Consider the following 16,290-nt stretch of genomic DNA (forward strand, 5'->3'; position numbering starts at 1 on the left):
CTTGACGAGGGCGGCGGCATCGGCGAGGACGGCGACGGCATCGACTAGGGTAGTGGTGGCGGTCTCCCGGCAACCGTGGGGAGGGCGGATCCGTCGTCGGCCACCACGGGGACGACGGTGGCAGGCCTTGGGCAGGGCGTTGACGACGACGGCGGTGGCGGTAGCATTTTCACGGCAATGGCAGTGCCGCGAGAGGAGCATTGGATCCACAGCCGCCAGGCCTTGGGAGGCTAGATCCCTCACTGACGACCCCGGGGACGACGGCGGTGGGCCTCGGGTTGGACGACGGTGGCTGGATTAGGGTTCCAGGGCTAGGGTTTCGATTTTCGGGGCTTTTTTGTTGCAATTTTCTATTTTCGCATGCGGATGACTTAAGCGCCCTCACGCGAAGTTGGATTTTCGATTTTCGCGTGCGGGTACGCCACCCGCATGAAAAAATCGAATTTTTGCAGACCTTTTCATGCAAATGGATGGAAAGATCCGCACGCGAGAATACCGTTTTGGCCGTATGGAAAAACAAATTTTGTAGCAGTGAGTGCTGCCTTTCCTATACGGAATTTGTACCATAATAGACCCTTTGTGCTTGTTTTGATTGCTCTGGTGGTGGGCTATCCGTCCAGTTTGTTTGTGGAATTTGTTGCGTTAACCATTGCTTCTCTTATAAACAAAAACAAGACGCTGTAATTTCGGTCATTATTCTACGCAGGTGACAATCTGACTCAAAACTATTGAGGATTTGGCATTTGTTTGGGGCCACTTTTGTTTAGACGTCAAAGTTGACTCGAAACCACCATGTGGTCAAAGAAATTTTTGTCCCAAAACCGTCAAACCTCTCATTTCAGGTGCCTTTCCTAGGAAGATGCGAACAAATTTGCACTGAACCTGCATGTGAGAAATGTGTGTCTGTATAGTATATGTGTAGGACTACATAGGGTGTGTTTAGTTTGCGAAAAGAAAATTTTTTGGTGTCACATCGGACGTTTGATCGGATGTCGGAAGGGTTTTTGGACACGAATGAAAAAACTAATTTCATAACTCGCCTGGAAACCACGAGACAAATTTATTAAGCCTATTAATCCATCATTAGCACATGTGAGTTACTGTAGCACTTATGACTAATCATGGACTAATTAGACTCAAAAGATTCGTCTCACGATTTCCATGCAAACTGTGCAATTAGTTTTTTTTATCTATATTTAATGCTCCATGCATGTGTCAAAGATTCGATATGACTTTTTTGGCAAAAAAAAAATTTTGGAACTACACAAGGCCATACTTAATGTCCAATGTTGACACATTATATAGCTCGTCAAGTAATGTCTAATGTTCTTCATACTTGCTGATTCATTCCCTAGACCTTTTCAAGAGTCCCACTCCGGTGCTTTATACTTGGAGTAGAAAGTAATCTGAGTCATTGATCATATATAATTGTAGGATTGAGATCAAGTTCTACTCCCACCAGGATGAGTGGTAGTAGAAATGTGGAGGGGTATTTTCGTCCAGGGATAATAATTTACTTAGGGGTATTATCGTAATTTATCACCCTCTCCCAATCCTATCGTATCGTCGCCATCTCACTCCATCCCAACGCCATTCCCCTCCATCCCCATCTCCTTCGCCGTCCATCTCCCTCGCCGCCTCCGTCGCCCGTCCTGGCGTCTCCTCCCCCTCTAGCGCCGGCGCCTCCCCCGCCCTCGCCGCCTTCTCCGCTCCCTCCGTCGCCGTCCGTCTCCCCCGCCCTCGCCACCTTGTTCGTCTCCGTCCGTCTCCCCCACCCGTGTCTCCTTCTCTGCCTCCCCCGCTCTCGCCGGCTTCTGAGCCCCCTCCGTCGCCGTCCGCCTCCATTGACATCGCCGCCTTCTCCGCCACCTCTGCCTCCTCCGACTCCAGCGACCTCGCTGAATCCGGCCCCGCCCTCTCCGCCTCCAGCGCCGTCGGTGTCTCCTCCCCCTTCAACGCCCTCGCATCCCCCGTCGTCCGCCTACCCTGCCCTCGCCGCCTCCTTCGATGCCATTCTCAGCCTCCCGTTCACCTCCATCGTCGCCTCCGTCGCCCGTCCAGCTCCCTCGCCGCGTCCGTCGCCCCCAGCGCCCTGCTGCTCCTTGTATTGTCGTCGACGACCAAGGGTGGCCCTCCCTGAAGTTTTCATCTCCCCTGTGAGCCCATGTAAAAGTCTATTCTTTCTCCCAATTATTGCAGAAAATGTTTGTTTGTTTTTCAATACATTGTATTGTTTTTTGATTATTTGGTTGAATGGTTGGGAGCAGGGTCAGTATGCAAGACGGTGGCATGCGTGAAGGGGGTCTGCATGTCGGCAAAGGGGTTCTCGGTGTACAGGTGCGACGTAGAAGCAGATGCACGTCGGTTACGTGTACAGCTTAGGTCATTGATGGTTGCTTGATAGCCATAAGGAGAAGAGGGACAAGGTTTCAGTCAAATGCAAATAATATAAAATTGGTGGACTTCAGTCAAATGCAAATAATATGAAATTGGTGGACTTGTGTCTAGATTTAAGTCATCTTATACTCATAGTAATATGTTCTCGCTTTGTTCACATATAAATCAGCATCTTAAAAGCAATATGGCGTATGAGATCTGAAGCCATTTTTATCCTTAGAAAAGCATATATTTGTCAAATATACTATCTGATGCACTCTAGTTTTAACATGAATAATGTTAATTGGAATATATTTATACTTTGAAGCATCAAAAATATCGATAGCAGGTAGATGGATATGCATATAGGAGTAAGACAGAAGGAAATCGGCACATAATAATACAATCAAGTAGCCAGTACTCTTTTCTACTCAACTTTCACAATTAAACTGTTAGCATTTTTCTTTTGCAGGCTTCATCTAGAGATTACATACTATGGAGTACTTTAGGAATATCTCCATGTGCTGCTTTGTCTAAAGAATTATGATTGTCGATGTATGTTATTCACTGAATATAGTCATACTTTGGTGCCTGTTCTTTGCTGTACAGAGCCTACAATATAGTTTTTCGCGTGTTGAAACAGTTAGCATTTTTCTTTTGCAGGCTTCATCTAGAGATTACCCTTTTGAGTCACTAAATATCCATACCAGGTAGTATTTTTCTTTCTTCCCTTTCAAAGTACTGAATTTCATTGTTCAAAAGTTACAACTTTTTATAATCTTCTTGTCCACTTCTCTGCCTAGAGGCCAAGTTACAGTTCCATCACAATTTTGTGCCTCCTTCATGTGATCCTAGAAGCCAATGGAGCCACTGTAAGTCGGATCCTGGTGCAGAGTGAGCTGCAGGAAACATGGTTTGCACCAAATTCGCCCAGGTTGCAAAACAAGGTACTGGCAATCTACATGAAAATGTTGTGTATATGCAGTGTATTGCAGGCAGACATAGATGATATCTGGTTACATGCCATTGGTGTTTCAGACAATTGTAGAGCTGGTTGGTGATTGGTACTTTGAGAGAGGGCCTGGCAAAGAAATCGATTGCGCATATCCTTGCGACTCAACTTGTCACAACATTATACTACCAGGCTTCATCTAGAGATTACTAGTTTTGAAAGTTTTGAGGTCCTGTTATATTCTCTCTAGATTTAAGTCATCTTATAATCACTGTTATATTATCTCTGCTGCTGCAGAAACCCGTCATGCTAACATGATTATGGCGTCGCAAAATATTGGAAAAGAGAAGTTTGTGGTTCTGAAAGTGTCGATACGTGCATATCATAGCTTTTGTGGTTGAATGTATATTACTTGTAATTGCAATTGTAAAGTCGTCGTTGGATTGGAGTGTTTCGATTGAAATTTGGCATTGCAACTGTAAAAGGCTCTGTAAAAAGATGTACCCGATTTTTCTTATGTTGGCTTGTGCCTGTCATCGCTAGATTCTAGTGTTTTCGTTTGCTTGTCTTCGGGGGCTCGTAATTTGGTCTCATGTTGTATTTTTGTATTTTGATGCCCAGACAATCTAAAGAAAACGAAAAACATGCCTCATATCTATCGACATATATGTGTACGAGTTGGGGATGGTACACCTGGAATAATCATTGCGATTTTCTTAGCATAGCTCGGAACGGAATAATAGGGGATTGAAATGGGAAAAATAGAAAATAGATTAAAAAACGGCCGAGATCTGCAGTATTAAAAAAAAAAGAAACCTCTTCTATTTAAAATGGAATAATAGGGGGATCAAAACTGGATATTATATCTCTAAGTATGGGATCAAAACATCCGGATAGATTTGACAAGAATTTAGACCAGTTGTTGGACAGCCATGCATGTTTTTTTAATACTATCAAACTCGGCCAATTTCATGGACTATTATTTTTTATTAAACGGTCCTAGACTTAATATTTTATTATCGAAAATAAACCGTTCCGCTATATTCTATGCACGATTGACCGGAAAACCATGGTTTTTTTAAAACCGACCTGATCCGGACGGTCTAGCACTTAATAGTTTATTTCTTCAAAATAAACCGTTATGATTTATTCTATGTGCGATCGACCGAAAACCATGGTTTTTTTAAAATCGACCCGGTCCGAACGGTCCAGGACTTAATATTTTATTTGTCCAAAATAAACCGTTCCGCTATATTCTATGCACCATCGACTTGAAAACCATAATTTTTTAAAATCGACCCGGTCCGGACTGAAGAAGTAATCCCCTAGAGAACACACCTGTTACTTTCCCTGCATACACAATCATCCTGGAGGTAGTGCATAAAACTATTGTGCAATTTGTAAACATCTCCACAATACAGGACAGGACCCTACTTTCTGACTGATGTTCCAACGCAAGCCGTAGTTCTCATAAACAAAGTTACTGAAGTTATTTGGATTAGAGATGCAACAACTGCATTGATAATATATGTACATGAACATGATAGACTAAGTGCTGAACATGAACAAAAACAGTTAACTGATGCTAAAACAACAGCCTAGTTTGAACTAATCCTCTTCGAAATACTTCTCCCCAGCATCGTAGTTGGCTTCTTTTGACCAATGGTCGTCCAGCATCTCGTCATTATCGATCCGAGAGTAGTAAATTGACCAAAGTCTTCACCGGACAGGAACTTCTGTTGCATCAAGCTGGTAAATTGTTCAAGCTGATCATCCATCTCTTCAGCAGATAATGTTTGCTTCGAAGTCCCTGCAGGGGATCCTCCAGTTTTGTTGGAGTCAGCCATCTAAAATTACAGAGTTACAGCAAGGGCTCAGCGAAGAATTAATGGCTAAGTTGAATACAGGGCTATCTGAAATTGATCATATATTACATATACGAAGAAACAAACAATCTGATTTTCAGAATGTCTAGCAAATGATGATGCTAGGCCAGTTTGCTATTTGCCAAAATCTGAACTGTCCGCAGCAAGTGGTTTAGCCAAAAACTGGTAAAATAAAGACTAGTAATAATATATTCTGTTAAGGGCTCTGCAGACTTCTAATATAGTAAGACGCAGTATTTACATCACACTTCTGCCATTTACAGATGAACTCCAGAGAACAACCGCATAGATTAAAAAAAAAATCAGTACAACCACCCAAAATAAGATTATGTTCGTTTCATCAACTGCATAAATTAGATCTCCAGTTCAATTTAACATCCGCAACTGTAGATTCTCTAGTATAGTTACAAGCTAGTATACACAGCCATTTACAAGCTAGTATATGCATTTATAGAGGCAAATTTCAGACAAGTTCACCACTGAGGCAACGAGAAAATAGGCAGACTAGCATAGGCCACTCGCAGCGGACAGAGGGGGCGCAGGAGAGGGCGTGCTCCTCCGCGGAAGGCCACGACGGCGAACCGGGATGCCGGCGTGGAATAGAGGAGAGGAAGGGGAACATATACAGGTGTGGGGTGGGAGGAGTGGCCACCTGAGGATTTTGCCGCGCCAAGCTGCTTGCAGCTCTGCCGGAGATTTTCGCCCAATGCGACGCGCTGCGCCGCCGGGCACCGGATGCGATGCGCCTCGCCGCCGTGCACCAGATGCGATGCGCCTGGCTGCCGGGCACCTCCGTGGCACCTAATGAGACGCGCCGGAGGGAGCGGAGACGGCGGCGAGGGCGGGGAGGGCAGGGGAGGCGCACGAAGACGGAGGGGAGCGGAGAAGGCGACGCGGGCGGAGGAGACGGACGGCGACTGAGGAGGCGGACAAGGCGGCGACGGAGGCAAGGCGGCGAGTCCGGGGGAGGAATAGCGCGACGGAGTCACACCTGCGATGCGAACCGAATATACGAACCAATACGAACCGAAGAAAACATCCCATACCAAAATTACCCCTAAAGGATATTAGGAGATTACTTACCTACCCTTTAAAATAAACGATCCAGATTAATTCTACTTGGAGTATAATACTTCAAGTATATTGTACCGGAGCATCACCCTTTTAAGATACAGGGTACACCTAGTAGATCTCGGAATACAAGAACTAATTGTTGTTCTCTGTAAATGCTGTTTGAACAAGGTAAGAATCGAATCCAAACAGTGCCGTGTGTTACACTCGCCATGAATAATGAATAAATGAATGAAGTACAACCTGTTACTTACCATGTTAGGAAAGCAGCCCAAAAAGGGACTTCATGTCATTTCCATGTTAAGCAACCAACCGAACAAAGAATACAAAAGGTGTGTTTAGTTCACGCCAAAATTGAAAGTTTGGTTGAAATTAAAACAATGTGATGGAAAGTTGAAAGTTAGTATGTTTAGAAAAGTTTTGATGTGATGGAAAAGTTGGAAGTTTGAAGAAAAAGTTTGAAACTAAACTCGGCTAAAGATGGACAAAATCTGGAGGAGAAAAACGAGTAGCGGAAGCCAGACAATAACCAAATTATAATTTGGCCAGGCAGACATTACTTTGCTTTATGAAAACCCCATCATCTAAAATTTAAAATTGTACCGAACAAAAAAAAAACGGCAGCAAAAGTACATAAGTAAACTAGTACTAGTAGTAGCAATCAATCGAGCAACCTAAGTGACAAAATTGTTCGAAATTACACGCAAATACACACCGATCGATCACTAGAAGCGCAAAGAATCAACTTCTCTCTGATGACAAATGTGCTACTCGAGCTAGCTAGACTGACGTCTCTTCTTCATCAAACAGAAGTGGCGATGGTTTCAGAGCAAGAAGAAGAAGAAGAAGAAGATCAGATTCAGGCGGCGGCGGGGGGCTTGCCGCCGCCGCCGGCGACGAGCTTGTCGATGAGGTCGGCGGCGTCCTGGATGGTGGTGATGCTCTGGGCGTTGTCCTCCTCCACGGTGATCCCGAACTCCTCCTCCAGCGCCATCACGATCTCCACCGTGTCCAGCGAGTCCGCTCCCAGCTCCGTGAACTGCGACTCCGGCGCCAGCTTCGCCTCCTCCCCCAGCGCCAGCTGCTGCTTCACTATCTGCATCACCTTCCCCACCGTCTCCGCCTTCGCCTAAAATCTCGTCAGGTTCAGAAAAACATTCAGACAACACAATAGAAATGCCCCATTGCATTGCATAGTTAACATTCAGACAAAGAAAGAAAGCCACATTGCATTGCATCATTGAACATTCAGACAAAGAAAGAAATGCCCGTTGCATTGCATCGTTAACATTCAGACAAAGAAAGAAAGGCCATTGCATTGCATCATTGAACATTCAGACAGAGAAAGAAATGCCCATTGTATTGTACCGTTAACATTTAGATAAAGAAAGAAAGGCCCGTTGCATTGCATCATTGAACATTCAGGCAAAGAAAGAATGAAAGAAATTAAAGGCCATTTGCATTGCATCACTAGCGAGCGAGTTACCGCGCAGCAGACGCGGAAGCGAGGGGATCTGAGGGAGACGAGGCCTCTCCTCGCTGTCATCGTCTTCATGGAGACCAGGTTTCTGCTTGAAATTCTGCTTCCCTGCAAGTTTTCAGATAGAGTGGTGCACTGTCACAAAGAGGTTTGCACTGACAGATTAACCAGAGCTGGAGTTAATTACATCTACATGAGCCCACTTCTGGATATAATTCTTATGTAAAGATGACATTGGCAGTTTGGCAATAGAAACTAGATTGCACAAGATAAACCTGTAGGACATGCATGGCGCCATAGGTCACATATGGGACATGTTATTAAAGAAGGGATTGAAATTCCCGGTTTTTAATTTTGGTCATACACTGGAAAGAGCACAAGGAAACCTTCAAAGAGTAGTGCAACAGTGTGCTAAGAATTGTAAGAGTGGTAAACCATCTTTTAAAAAAAACATAGAAAAACCACAACAAGTTTTTAGCCTTTAGGGTTAGGGCAGGGGACATGCTTTCTTAATATTGTCATGTGATTACTGACTAGGCCAAGAGATTTTCACTCTTTTTTGGCTTCTTTTCAGAACAAAACTTTATGTATATTATGCATGGTTAGGTCAAGTAGCCCTCAACATTATTCCCTTGTTAAGCAGCTGCAGAGCAAGAAAGCAGACACTAACCAACCAATGCCTTTGCTGCCCCACTTTATTAAGCCCCTAATGACAACACCCTTTGTGGTTTTGTACCACAAACACCCCCATTATCTCGAGATTAGAAAAAGAATAGCCGCAAATTATGCAACACTCTCACCATTACCACTCTAATCAAGAAAAGAAGCAAATCTACAGAAACAATTTGTAAATAAAAACCTACAGATCGGAAAAGATATCTACTGTAGTAAAGAACAGCAGCAGAAATAACTCTGTAACAACTAACAAGCTGCAAGGCATCAGAAAGTGCAGGGAAGTCATCAGTTCTTCACCTTCCAGCTACCGAGCGCCGCCGCCGGCGGGCAGCCGAGCTTGGCGGAGACGACGGCGGACAGCGCGGCGGCCATGGCCGGAGGCGGAACGACGACGAGGAGGAGGAGGAGGAGGAGGAGGAAGGGGCTGGGTGCTCGACGGAGATGGAAATGGGCAGAGTAGGAGTAGGATTAGATGAGGGGGATTAGTAGGGGCAAATGGGAGCTGACGTGGCGTGACCGTGGCCGCCCGCTCCAGCTCATCCCCCCCTATCTGCGCGTGTGGGCCCGGTCTGACGAGGCGGTGACATGTGCTGTGTACCGTGTCTTTTAGAGCAAGTTTAATATAATAGCCAACTACTAGCTCCAAATCATCTATAACTAATGTAATAGTCAATTTATACAATAGTTATTTATTATACTATTAATATCTGGTCCTACCTATCATACACACATTACATCTTGAAGTCGGTACTACAGCTGACTATAGATCTATAGTCCGCTACTCTTCTCTCTCTTTCTTTTATCTCTTTAAAATATATTTATAACTGGCTTATAGCATGCTATTATACCTGCTCTTATAATGTAGCAAGCTCAACAACGATTGAATTTACTGTTGAGTCTCACTGCAACTCAATGCAGAAGAGGTTATTGTCGCTATACGGCAAGTGCAACGACAAATTTAAGCTAAGATCATCTCTAATAGAATGTGAATTTGACTCTCCAAACTAAAATTTGATCAACATAGAGAAAAAAGAAAGCTATACAATAGATTCTTTATTCGAATGGCCAAACGTAGCTAACCTCCTCCACTAGCCTAAGGTGTGTCCCACCCCCCCTCTCCCATCTCCCTCCATGTTCCTACACCGCCTCCTCTATCTCTTGTCTCACCCACAAATAGGCAACAACACCATCGTCGTCGGGGCTACCAACCACTACGGATGTCGTCGTCGTCTAGCGTCGGCCCTCATCGCGCGAAACAAAGCCCTTGTGTCACGCAAAACAGAGCAATCGTCGTGAATCCGTCGTGTGAGCCACGGCCATTGCGGATTCTGTCGCCCATCGTCGGAACCGAGCCGCTGCCGTTGTGGATTCATCGCGTGAAAATGCGCTGCCGACAGCAGCGCTCCCGGTCGACGTGCCACCTCGTCTCGAGCATCCATCGCCGCCTCTTCCTCATTCGGCTGGGTTGGTTGGGGAGGGCCACCGGCTAGATGGGGAAGGGGAAAGATGTGGATGGAGAGAAGGAAGAAAAAGTGTAGAGATTGATATGTGGGTCTCACTGTCAGATGGAAGAACTTAATAAAGATGCAGTTAGAGTGAAAGATAAATTTGACCCTCTAACTTTTCTGACAAACTAGCTAAATAGACATTTGGAGAGTCGGATCTGAAGATACTGCTGAAGATGCTAGTATATCCACATTAACAAAAAGGATGAAATGGTGAGGAGAGAGAACATGAGCGGCGACAAGGCCAGGAAATCGAATGGCACTTAAATGTACAAATCCAAAGGAAACCTATAAGGTCATGAAATCATACATATAGCAAAATGCCCATGCTTTGCTATGGATAGAAGGAAACAATATCATAATATGTCATGGAAAAAAAATACTCCCTCCCTCCCAAAATATTACGGCTTTTAGCCTTGAAGATTTGTTAAAAATATAACAATTTCTCCACCAACGTTCTCTTCCCAACCAATCACAACCCTCTACCATTTACTTTTTCTCACCTACCTCCGCTACTCATCCAATCACAATCCTCTACCACTCACTTTTACCTACTTTCTAATAACCTTGTCCAACCCTAAGACTTTTTATATTCTGGAACGGAGGGAGTACTTTTTTTTATCAAATATCTTAGTCTCACTTGTTTGCTCATTTGATTATCTGTTATTCACTTGTTTGATCAAATGCTGGACTATTTCATAATATTAAAAAAATATCAGGTGACAATTTGTAAAAACTGTAAAAATAAACTAGAGGTTTTAAAAAAGTATAGATAAGACATCCAAAACTCAGATACGAATAAAACCTAGTATGCCACTCTTGAACTAAAATATGTTGTAGTATATATGACTAGGGGCGGAGACAAGGGTGGGGCAATTATGGCTTGAGCTCTAGACTCAGGACCAAATTCCCATTAAAATCTTACACAAAATACTGTGAAAAACTGAAGATATAAAGAGATTTGCTGGTCCTAGGCGTGATCAATTATTGGCTCCGCCACTGTATATGACGCATGTTTTGATACGATCGATGAAGCAATCAACGTCTTGGACTGGTACACCACTACACCTAATGGTGGACCAGCGCCAGCAAGCTAGCCGCCATCTAACTAAGCTTATGTGTGTGTACATTCAAGTGCCATTCGAAGGCTACACAACAACAGAGTTGACTTCAGTTGATATGCAACTCAAGTTAATTTGCATTGTAAACCACAAGTACTTGTACTATACTTCGTATATTAATTAGTAAACAATTAGAATTACCTCCTAAACTGTTGAGATAGTACGATTTACACCTTCAACTCAAATACTAGATATTTTACACCCTAAACTATTTTATACTGGACAAATAACCTCTCAAGCAATATTCTAGACGGTTTTGATCTGGTTTTGACTAAGGGTGGCATACGTGGTGCCGAAGTGGCATCTCTAATCAACAGAAAGTTTTTTTTTAAAAAAAGAAAACATAGGGGCTACTCATTTCTATCTCCTTGCACCCCTCTCTCTCTCTTTCTCCCCAACATGCGTGGCAAGGAACACCCCAGCATCTAGTGATGGTGGCGGTAGTGAGGAGTGCCCAATGGTGGTAGCAGCGTCGACAGCTACGAGGAGCACCCAGTGACGAAGAACGAGCCCACCAATGGGGCTCGAGGAGGGCGCGGCTCCAGCCTTCCAATCTGTCCGCTTCTCATCACCGCCTCTACCTTCACTGACCGCCATCGCCTCCGCCTCCACAGAACACTTGAGGAAGAGAAGGCGAATTGGAGAGGAGTGCGGTGGTGGTCCCCGATCAGTAGCTCTGAGGCAGGGTCTTGTCGCCGCCTTCACCTCGACCTCCCATATCAGGTCCGGGATGCGCAGGAGCCGCATCTATTTCCAGGATGAAGACAATGGCAAGAAGATGGTGCCTAACTTCTAGCGCCCAATCTGCGGAGATCTCGAGCTCCATCAATACTAGCTTCCTCCTTAAGCGAGCTCCCCCTTCTTCGCCACCCCGAGCCCAAGCCTCTAGCTTGGCTCCGCCCAACAGATGGAGATAAGTCCTTTGTTGTCCCCATCCCAAGCCTTGCCTCCAGCCACCTCCGCCGCTGGCCACCGCCCCTATCCCTTGCTCCGACCGCTACCGTTCCTTGCTCCAGCTGCCTCCCCCATCTGGCCATCCCGATCCCAACTAACAGAAGATATGGTTAGGGAGAGGGAGAGATGAGATATATGAAAAGTGGGCTCCACAATTTTTAAAAATTCTTTTTGCTGATTGGATGCCACGTCGACGCCATGTGTACCAGCTTGGGCCAAAATCGCATAGAACAGTGCTTGAGTGGTTATTTGTCCGATTTGAATAGTTCACAGTGAAAAATGTCTGCTATTTGTTGGGGGGTAATTTGATCGACCGCAATAGTTCATGGGGTAATTTGGACTTTTTCCTATTAATTATCCCCTTCTTGAATATTCAGGCTTTTCACCGGATTCGGAATTCAAAATAAATTTGAACAAAATTTTGCCCAAAATCATGAGAATCCATGGAATTCAGTTAGGAGAGTACATGGTAGCCAAAAAAAACCAAATCTCACTTTATCTAAAGGTATAAAGCCATAAAAACAGCAAAAATGTGATACTAAGCAGACCATACAAAATACAACTTTACGATATACAAACATAACACATATGTCTCTCTCTATATATGGTCTCATGGTTAGTTTGTTAGGTTGGCCAAATGCTCACCAACAAGCTTCCTCATGTACTCATCCGTCAACTCAAAAGTAATTAAGTTGTCCACCTGACCAATCTGAACTTGCAGCATGCATACTTAAATCAAAGCATTTTTAAAGTTTTTCACCTGCTTTTGAGTTTTAATTAGCTTGCAAATTAAACAAATCAAGTACAAAACCATGCGAATTTTTCCAACCAAATCGAAACCATCTCAATTATAACTAAACCCAACAAGCTGTGCCTAGCTCCAACAGCTCAGCTCAGCTAAGCTAGTTGCTAGCAGTGGCCGGTGCGTGATCGGCCATGGCGGCGGCGGCAGCAACGGCGTTGGCCGCCGTGCTACTGCTGCTGGTGCTGGCGACGACGGCGGAGGCGGCGTGCTCGGTGAGCGCGATCTACAGCTTCGGCGACTCCATCGCCGACACCGGCAACCTCCTCCGGGAGGGCCCCGCCGTCGGCGCCTTCGCCTCCATCGGCACCTACCCCTACGGCCAGACCCTCCGCCGCCCCACCGGCCGCTGCTCCGACGGCCTCCTCATCATCGACTACTTCGGTATACGCACCCAGCTAGCCGCCGCCATCGCCGCCGGCGAGGTGTATGTATGTGGCAAATTCTATGGAACTAATCGAGTGTATGTGCTGTTCGTTTCTTGGCAGCCATGGCGCTGAACCTGTCGCTGGTGAGCCCGTACCTGGAGAAGGGGGCGAGGTTCGAGAGCGGGGTGAACTTCGCGGTGGCCGGGGCGACGGCGCTGGACCGGAGCTACCTACTGCAGAGCGGCGTGGTGATGCCGCCGGCGAGCGTGCCGCTCAGCTCGCAGCTCGACTGGTTCAGGTCACACCTCAACTCAACCTGTTCTTCACACCAAGGTACGAGTTACGACAGGGTTTAATCATTCAGTTTGGACGATATACCAAAATTTTAAACGAATTTTAATCAAATTTGAAAATTTTTTGCCAAATTCACAAAAATAAATGAAAAAACAATCTTTTTAGCCGAAATAATACATATCGGGGGGAGGGTGTGTGTGGGGTTCTAATATGACCGAAATTTCCATAACTTTGAACCCTGTGCGATGATCGAATTGATTTTTTACTGCCACACGCTATTAATTTGGATTAATCACCAACTTGAAACAACTACTCTTAATTTTAACCTCGTCATAATAATTACTCCCTCCGTTTCAGGTTATGACTTTAGTCAAAATCAAACTGTTTCAAGTTTGACATAAATATAGTAATATTTATAATACTAAATTAGTTTCATCAAATTAATAAGAGAATATATTTTCATAATAAGTTTGTCTTGGGTTAAAAGTGTTACTGTTTTTTTTCTATAAACTTGGTTAAACTTAAAGCAGTTTGACTTTAACCAAAGTCAAAACGTCTTATAACCTGAAACGGAGGGAGTAACTAAGACATTAGTTTTTGAAATTTATATAGTCTAACATATAAAACTTTTTAAATTCACCATTAAAAACAATTTCACCATATATAATTTGCATGTTGTTAAACTATAACAATTTCTAAAAAATTATGGTAAAATTTAGAAATGTTTGACTCTGGACAAAGATAAAACAAGTTCATATGTATGTTTGATCGATCTGTTTTCAAGCTCAATTACGCTGCAATTAATTTACTGTTTGGTAAAACATGATTTATCTTTATCATGACAACATTAATTTGTAAGTATATAATTAAGTTTTGCATTTGAGTATCGATCAGACTGCGCGAAAAAGCTGTCCGGAGCTCTGTTCTTGGTTGGGGAGATAGGAGGGAACGACTACAACTACGCCTTCTTCCAGGGGAGATCCATCGAATCCATGAAGACCTACGTGCCACAAGTTGTGAGAAGCATAATGGACGTTGCAAAGGCAAGTATAGTGATCATCATTGGGTTTTCATAATTCAGTGAGTCATTTCATATTTGAGAGAAAAAAAGAGGGTGGTGTTTGGTTAACCATCTGACTAGTTTGTTGAGCTAATTGTTTGACTCATCCATCTCATGTAATCTGACTTGTCCATACAGTAATAATTTTGAATGAAATGGCTAATTAATTAATCAATTAGTTGTTTGTTCGTTTGTTAATTAGGAGGTGATCGAGCTAGGAGCGACCAAGATCGTAATCCCGGGCAACTTCCCGATCGGGTGCTCGCCGAGTTACCTCTCCCTCTTCTCCACGGCGATCTCCGGCGACTACGACGACCGGGGCTGCCTCAAGAGTTACAACTCCTTCGCCATGTACCACAATGATCAGCTCCGGGCCGCCATAGATGACCTCCGGAAGGTCAACTCCGATGTCTCCATCGTCTACGCCGACTACTATGGCGCCTTCATGCATCTCCTCCAAAAGGCTGACCTCTTAGGTACGTGTATACCTATTACCCATCAGAAAAGGAAAATACAATAGCCAAACACACAATGTGCACCGATCAACAAGGATGATGATGTATCACGATCTTACAATGGCTGATATATGTTAGGGTTCGAGGAGGGCTCATTGTTCAAGGCATGTTGCGGCGCAGGCGGAAAGTACAACTTTGACATGAACCTAATGTGTGGCGCAGTGGGAACGAACGTTTGTGCAGACCCAGCGCAGCACATTAGCTGGGATGGCATCCACCTCACTCAACAGGCGTACAAGGCTATGGCTTTGTCCCTTATTATGGAAGGGTTTGCTCAACCAGCTGACATTGTGCAAAAAATCTGGAGTTGCTAGGAGCTTGAGCATGTATATTGTTGAATGTTATAAGCATTGAATTCGTATGAGCCAACAGTTATACAACGGTAACTATACAAGTATATAGAAAACACATTCTAGAAAAGAGTAAACCCCCCCCCCCCCCCCCCCCCCCCAAACACACACACACACAAAACTCATGGTGGATCAACCACAATGAGTTTGGAGAGAATAGCTATGTTGAGCTCTTCTCTAGGCCTTCGTGAAGAAATCTACAAGCTTAAGGAACATACTGAAGAGCTACAACATCATCATGCACCTACAATCGCATGCGTGAAACATCAACCCCTTTTGTGCTTGGTGAGCTCATGCTTCACTTGGTCCTGAGCAATGCTGATCACACTGGTGTTGTCCCGAAAAAAGGAGAGTCGGTGAAGAGATAGGAACTCCAAAATCCTTCCGGATCCAACACGTAGCCAAGTGATCTCAGCTATCAAGGCTACCATAGCTCGCAACTCAGCCTCCGCACTCGAACGGGATACTGCAGTCTGCTCCTTGGTCTTCTAGACAATCAAAGAGAAGCGAGGAAGACACAAATAAGCGAAGAGAGAACGACAATCAATGTGATCACTAGCCCAAGTCGCACTAGAGTATGCCTGAAGCTACAAGGAGCTAGAGCGAGGGAAGAAAAGGTGACAAGAGGCAGTGCCACAAAGATATTGTAAGATGCGAACAAGGTGAGAATGGTGGAGTTGAGTAGGAGGCTAAGAAACATAAACAAACTGACTTAAAATATGAACTGAGTGAGAAATGTCAAGGCGAGTGACGCCAAGAGACTGAATCTAATTCATATCCTTGAACCGTAATACCGGATATATCGACCTCCCAACTATTAAAACCGAAGCAATTTGACTCTCTCGGTGGTTTTGGAGGACGGTATCATGACGTGGTGCCTA

At 44.5% G+C, this 16,290-nt stretch overlaps 2 protein-coding genes and 1 long non-coding RNA gene across 5 annotated transcripts; 2 read left to right on the plus strand and 1 right to left on the minus strand.

Moving 5' to 3' along the window:
• The first annotated feature begins 1,687 nt into the window (after positions 1–1,687).
• LOC127755188 (uncharacterized) lies at positions 1,688–3,889 on the plus strand. Of its 3 annotated transcripts, none has more exons than XR_008012971.1 (4): positions 1,688–2,166; positions 2,268–2,931; positions 3,040–3,323; positions 3,415–3,889. It is a non-coding gene; the product is annotated as an uncharacterized LOC127755188 (long non-coding RNA). The 3 variants fall into 3 exon arrangements; XR_008012972.1 differs by having other exon boundaries at positions 2,268–2,426; positions 2,849–3,323; XR_008012970.1 differs by having other exon boundaries at positions 2,268–3,323.
• Positions 3,890–6,919: 3,030 nt separating this feature from the next.
• Positions 6,920–8,907, minus strand: LOC127755604 (acyl carrier protein 1, chloroplastic-like). The gene is made up of 3 exons (XM_052281290.1): positions 8,738–8,907; positions 7,772–7,873; positions 6,920–7,414 (listed from the first exon to the last, which is right to left on the minus strand). Exons 1-3 carry the CDS (start codon positions 8,810–8,812, stop codon positions 7,145–7,147), a joined length of 447 nt encoding a protein of 148 aa, XP_052137250.1. The 5' UTR covers positions 8,813–8,907; the 3' UTR covers positions 6,920–7,144.
• A 3,952-nt stretch (positions 8,908–12,859) lies between these two features.
• Positions 12,860–15,484, plus strand: LOC127755129 (acetylajmalan esterase-like). Its single transcript, XM_052280767.1, has 5 exons — positions 12,860–13,206; positions 13,311–13,523; positions 14,379–14,527; positions 14,747–15,020; positions 15,138–15,484. The coding sequence occupies exons 1-5, from the start codon at positions 12,957–12,959 to the stop codon at positions 15,371–15,373; spliced, it is 1,122 nt and encodes a 373-aa protein (XP_052136727.1). The 5' UTR covers positions 12,860–12,956; the 3' UTR covers positions 15,374–15,484.
• The last annotated feature ends 806 nt before the right edge of the window (positions 15,485–16,290 follow it).

The sequence above is a fragment of the Oryza glaberrima genome, chromosome 11, assembly GCF_000147395.1.
Source record: "Oryza glaberrima chromosome 11, OglaRS2, whole genome shotgun sequence".
In the NCBI taxonomy this organism is placed as follows: domain Eukaryota; kingdom Viridiplantae; phylum Streptophyta; class Magnoliopsida; order Poales; family Poaceae; genus Oryza; species Oryza glaberrima.

Coding starts and splice junctions, on each gene's coding strand:
- LOC127755604 (XM_052281290.1), bottom strand. CDS start 8,812: ATGGCCGCCGCGCTGTCCGCCGTCGTCTCCGCCAAGCTCGGCTGCCCG. Junction 7,874..8,737: donor CGGCGCTCGGTAGCTGGAAG/GTGAAGAACTGA, acceptor GAAAACTTGCAG/GGAAGCAGAATTTCAAGCAG. Junction 7,415..7,771: donor GCTTCCGCGTCTGCTGCGCG/GTAACTCGCTCG, acceptor ACGAGATTTTAG/GCGAAGGCGGAGACGGTGGG.
- LOC127755129 (XM_052280767.1), top strand. CDS start 12,957: ATGGCGGCGGCGGCAGCAACGGCGTTGGCCGCCGTGCTACTGCTGCTG. Junction 13,524..14,378: donor AACCTGTTCTTCACACCAAG/GTACGAGTTACG, acceptor AGTATCGATCAG/ACTGCGCGAAAAAGCTGTCC. Junction 15,021..15,137: donor CCAAAAGGCTGACCTCTTAG/GTACGTGTATAC, acceptor GATATATGTTAG/GGTTCGAGGAGGGCTCATTG.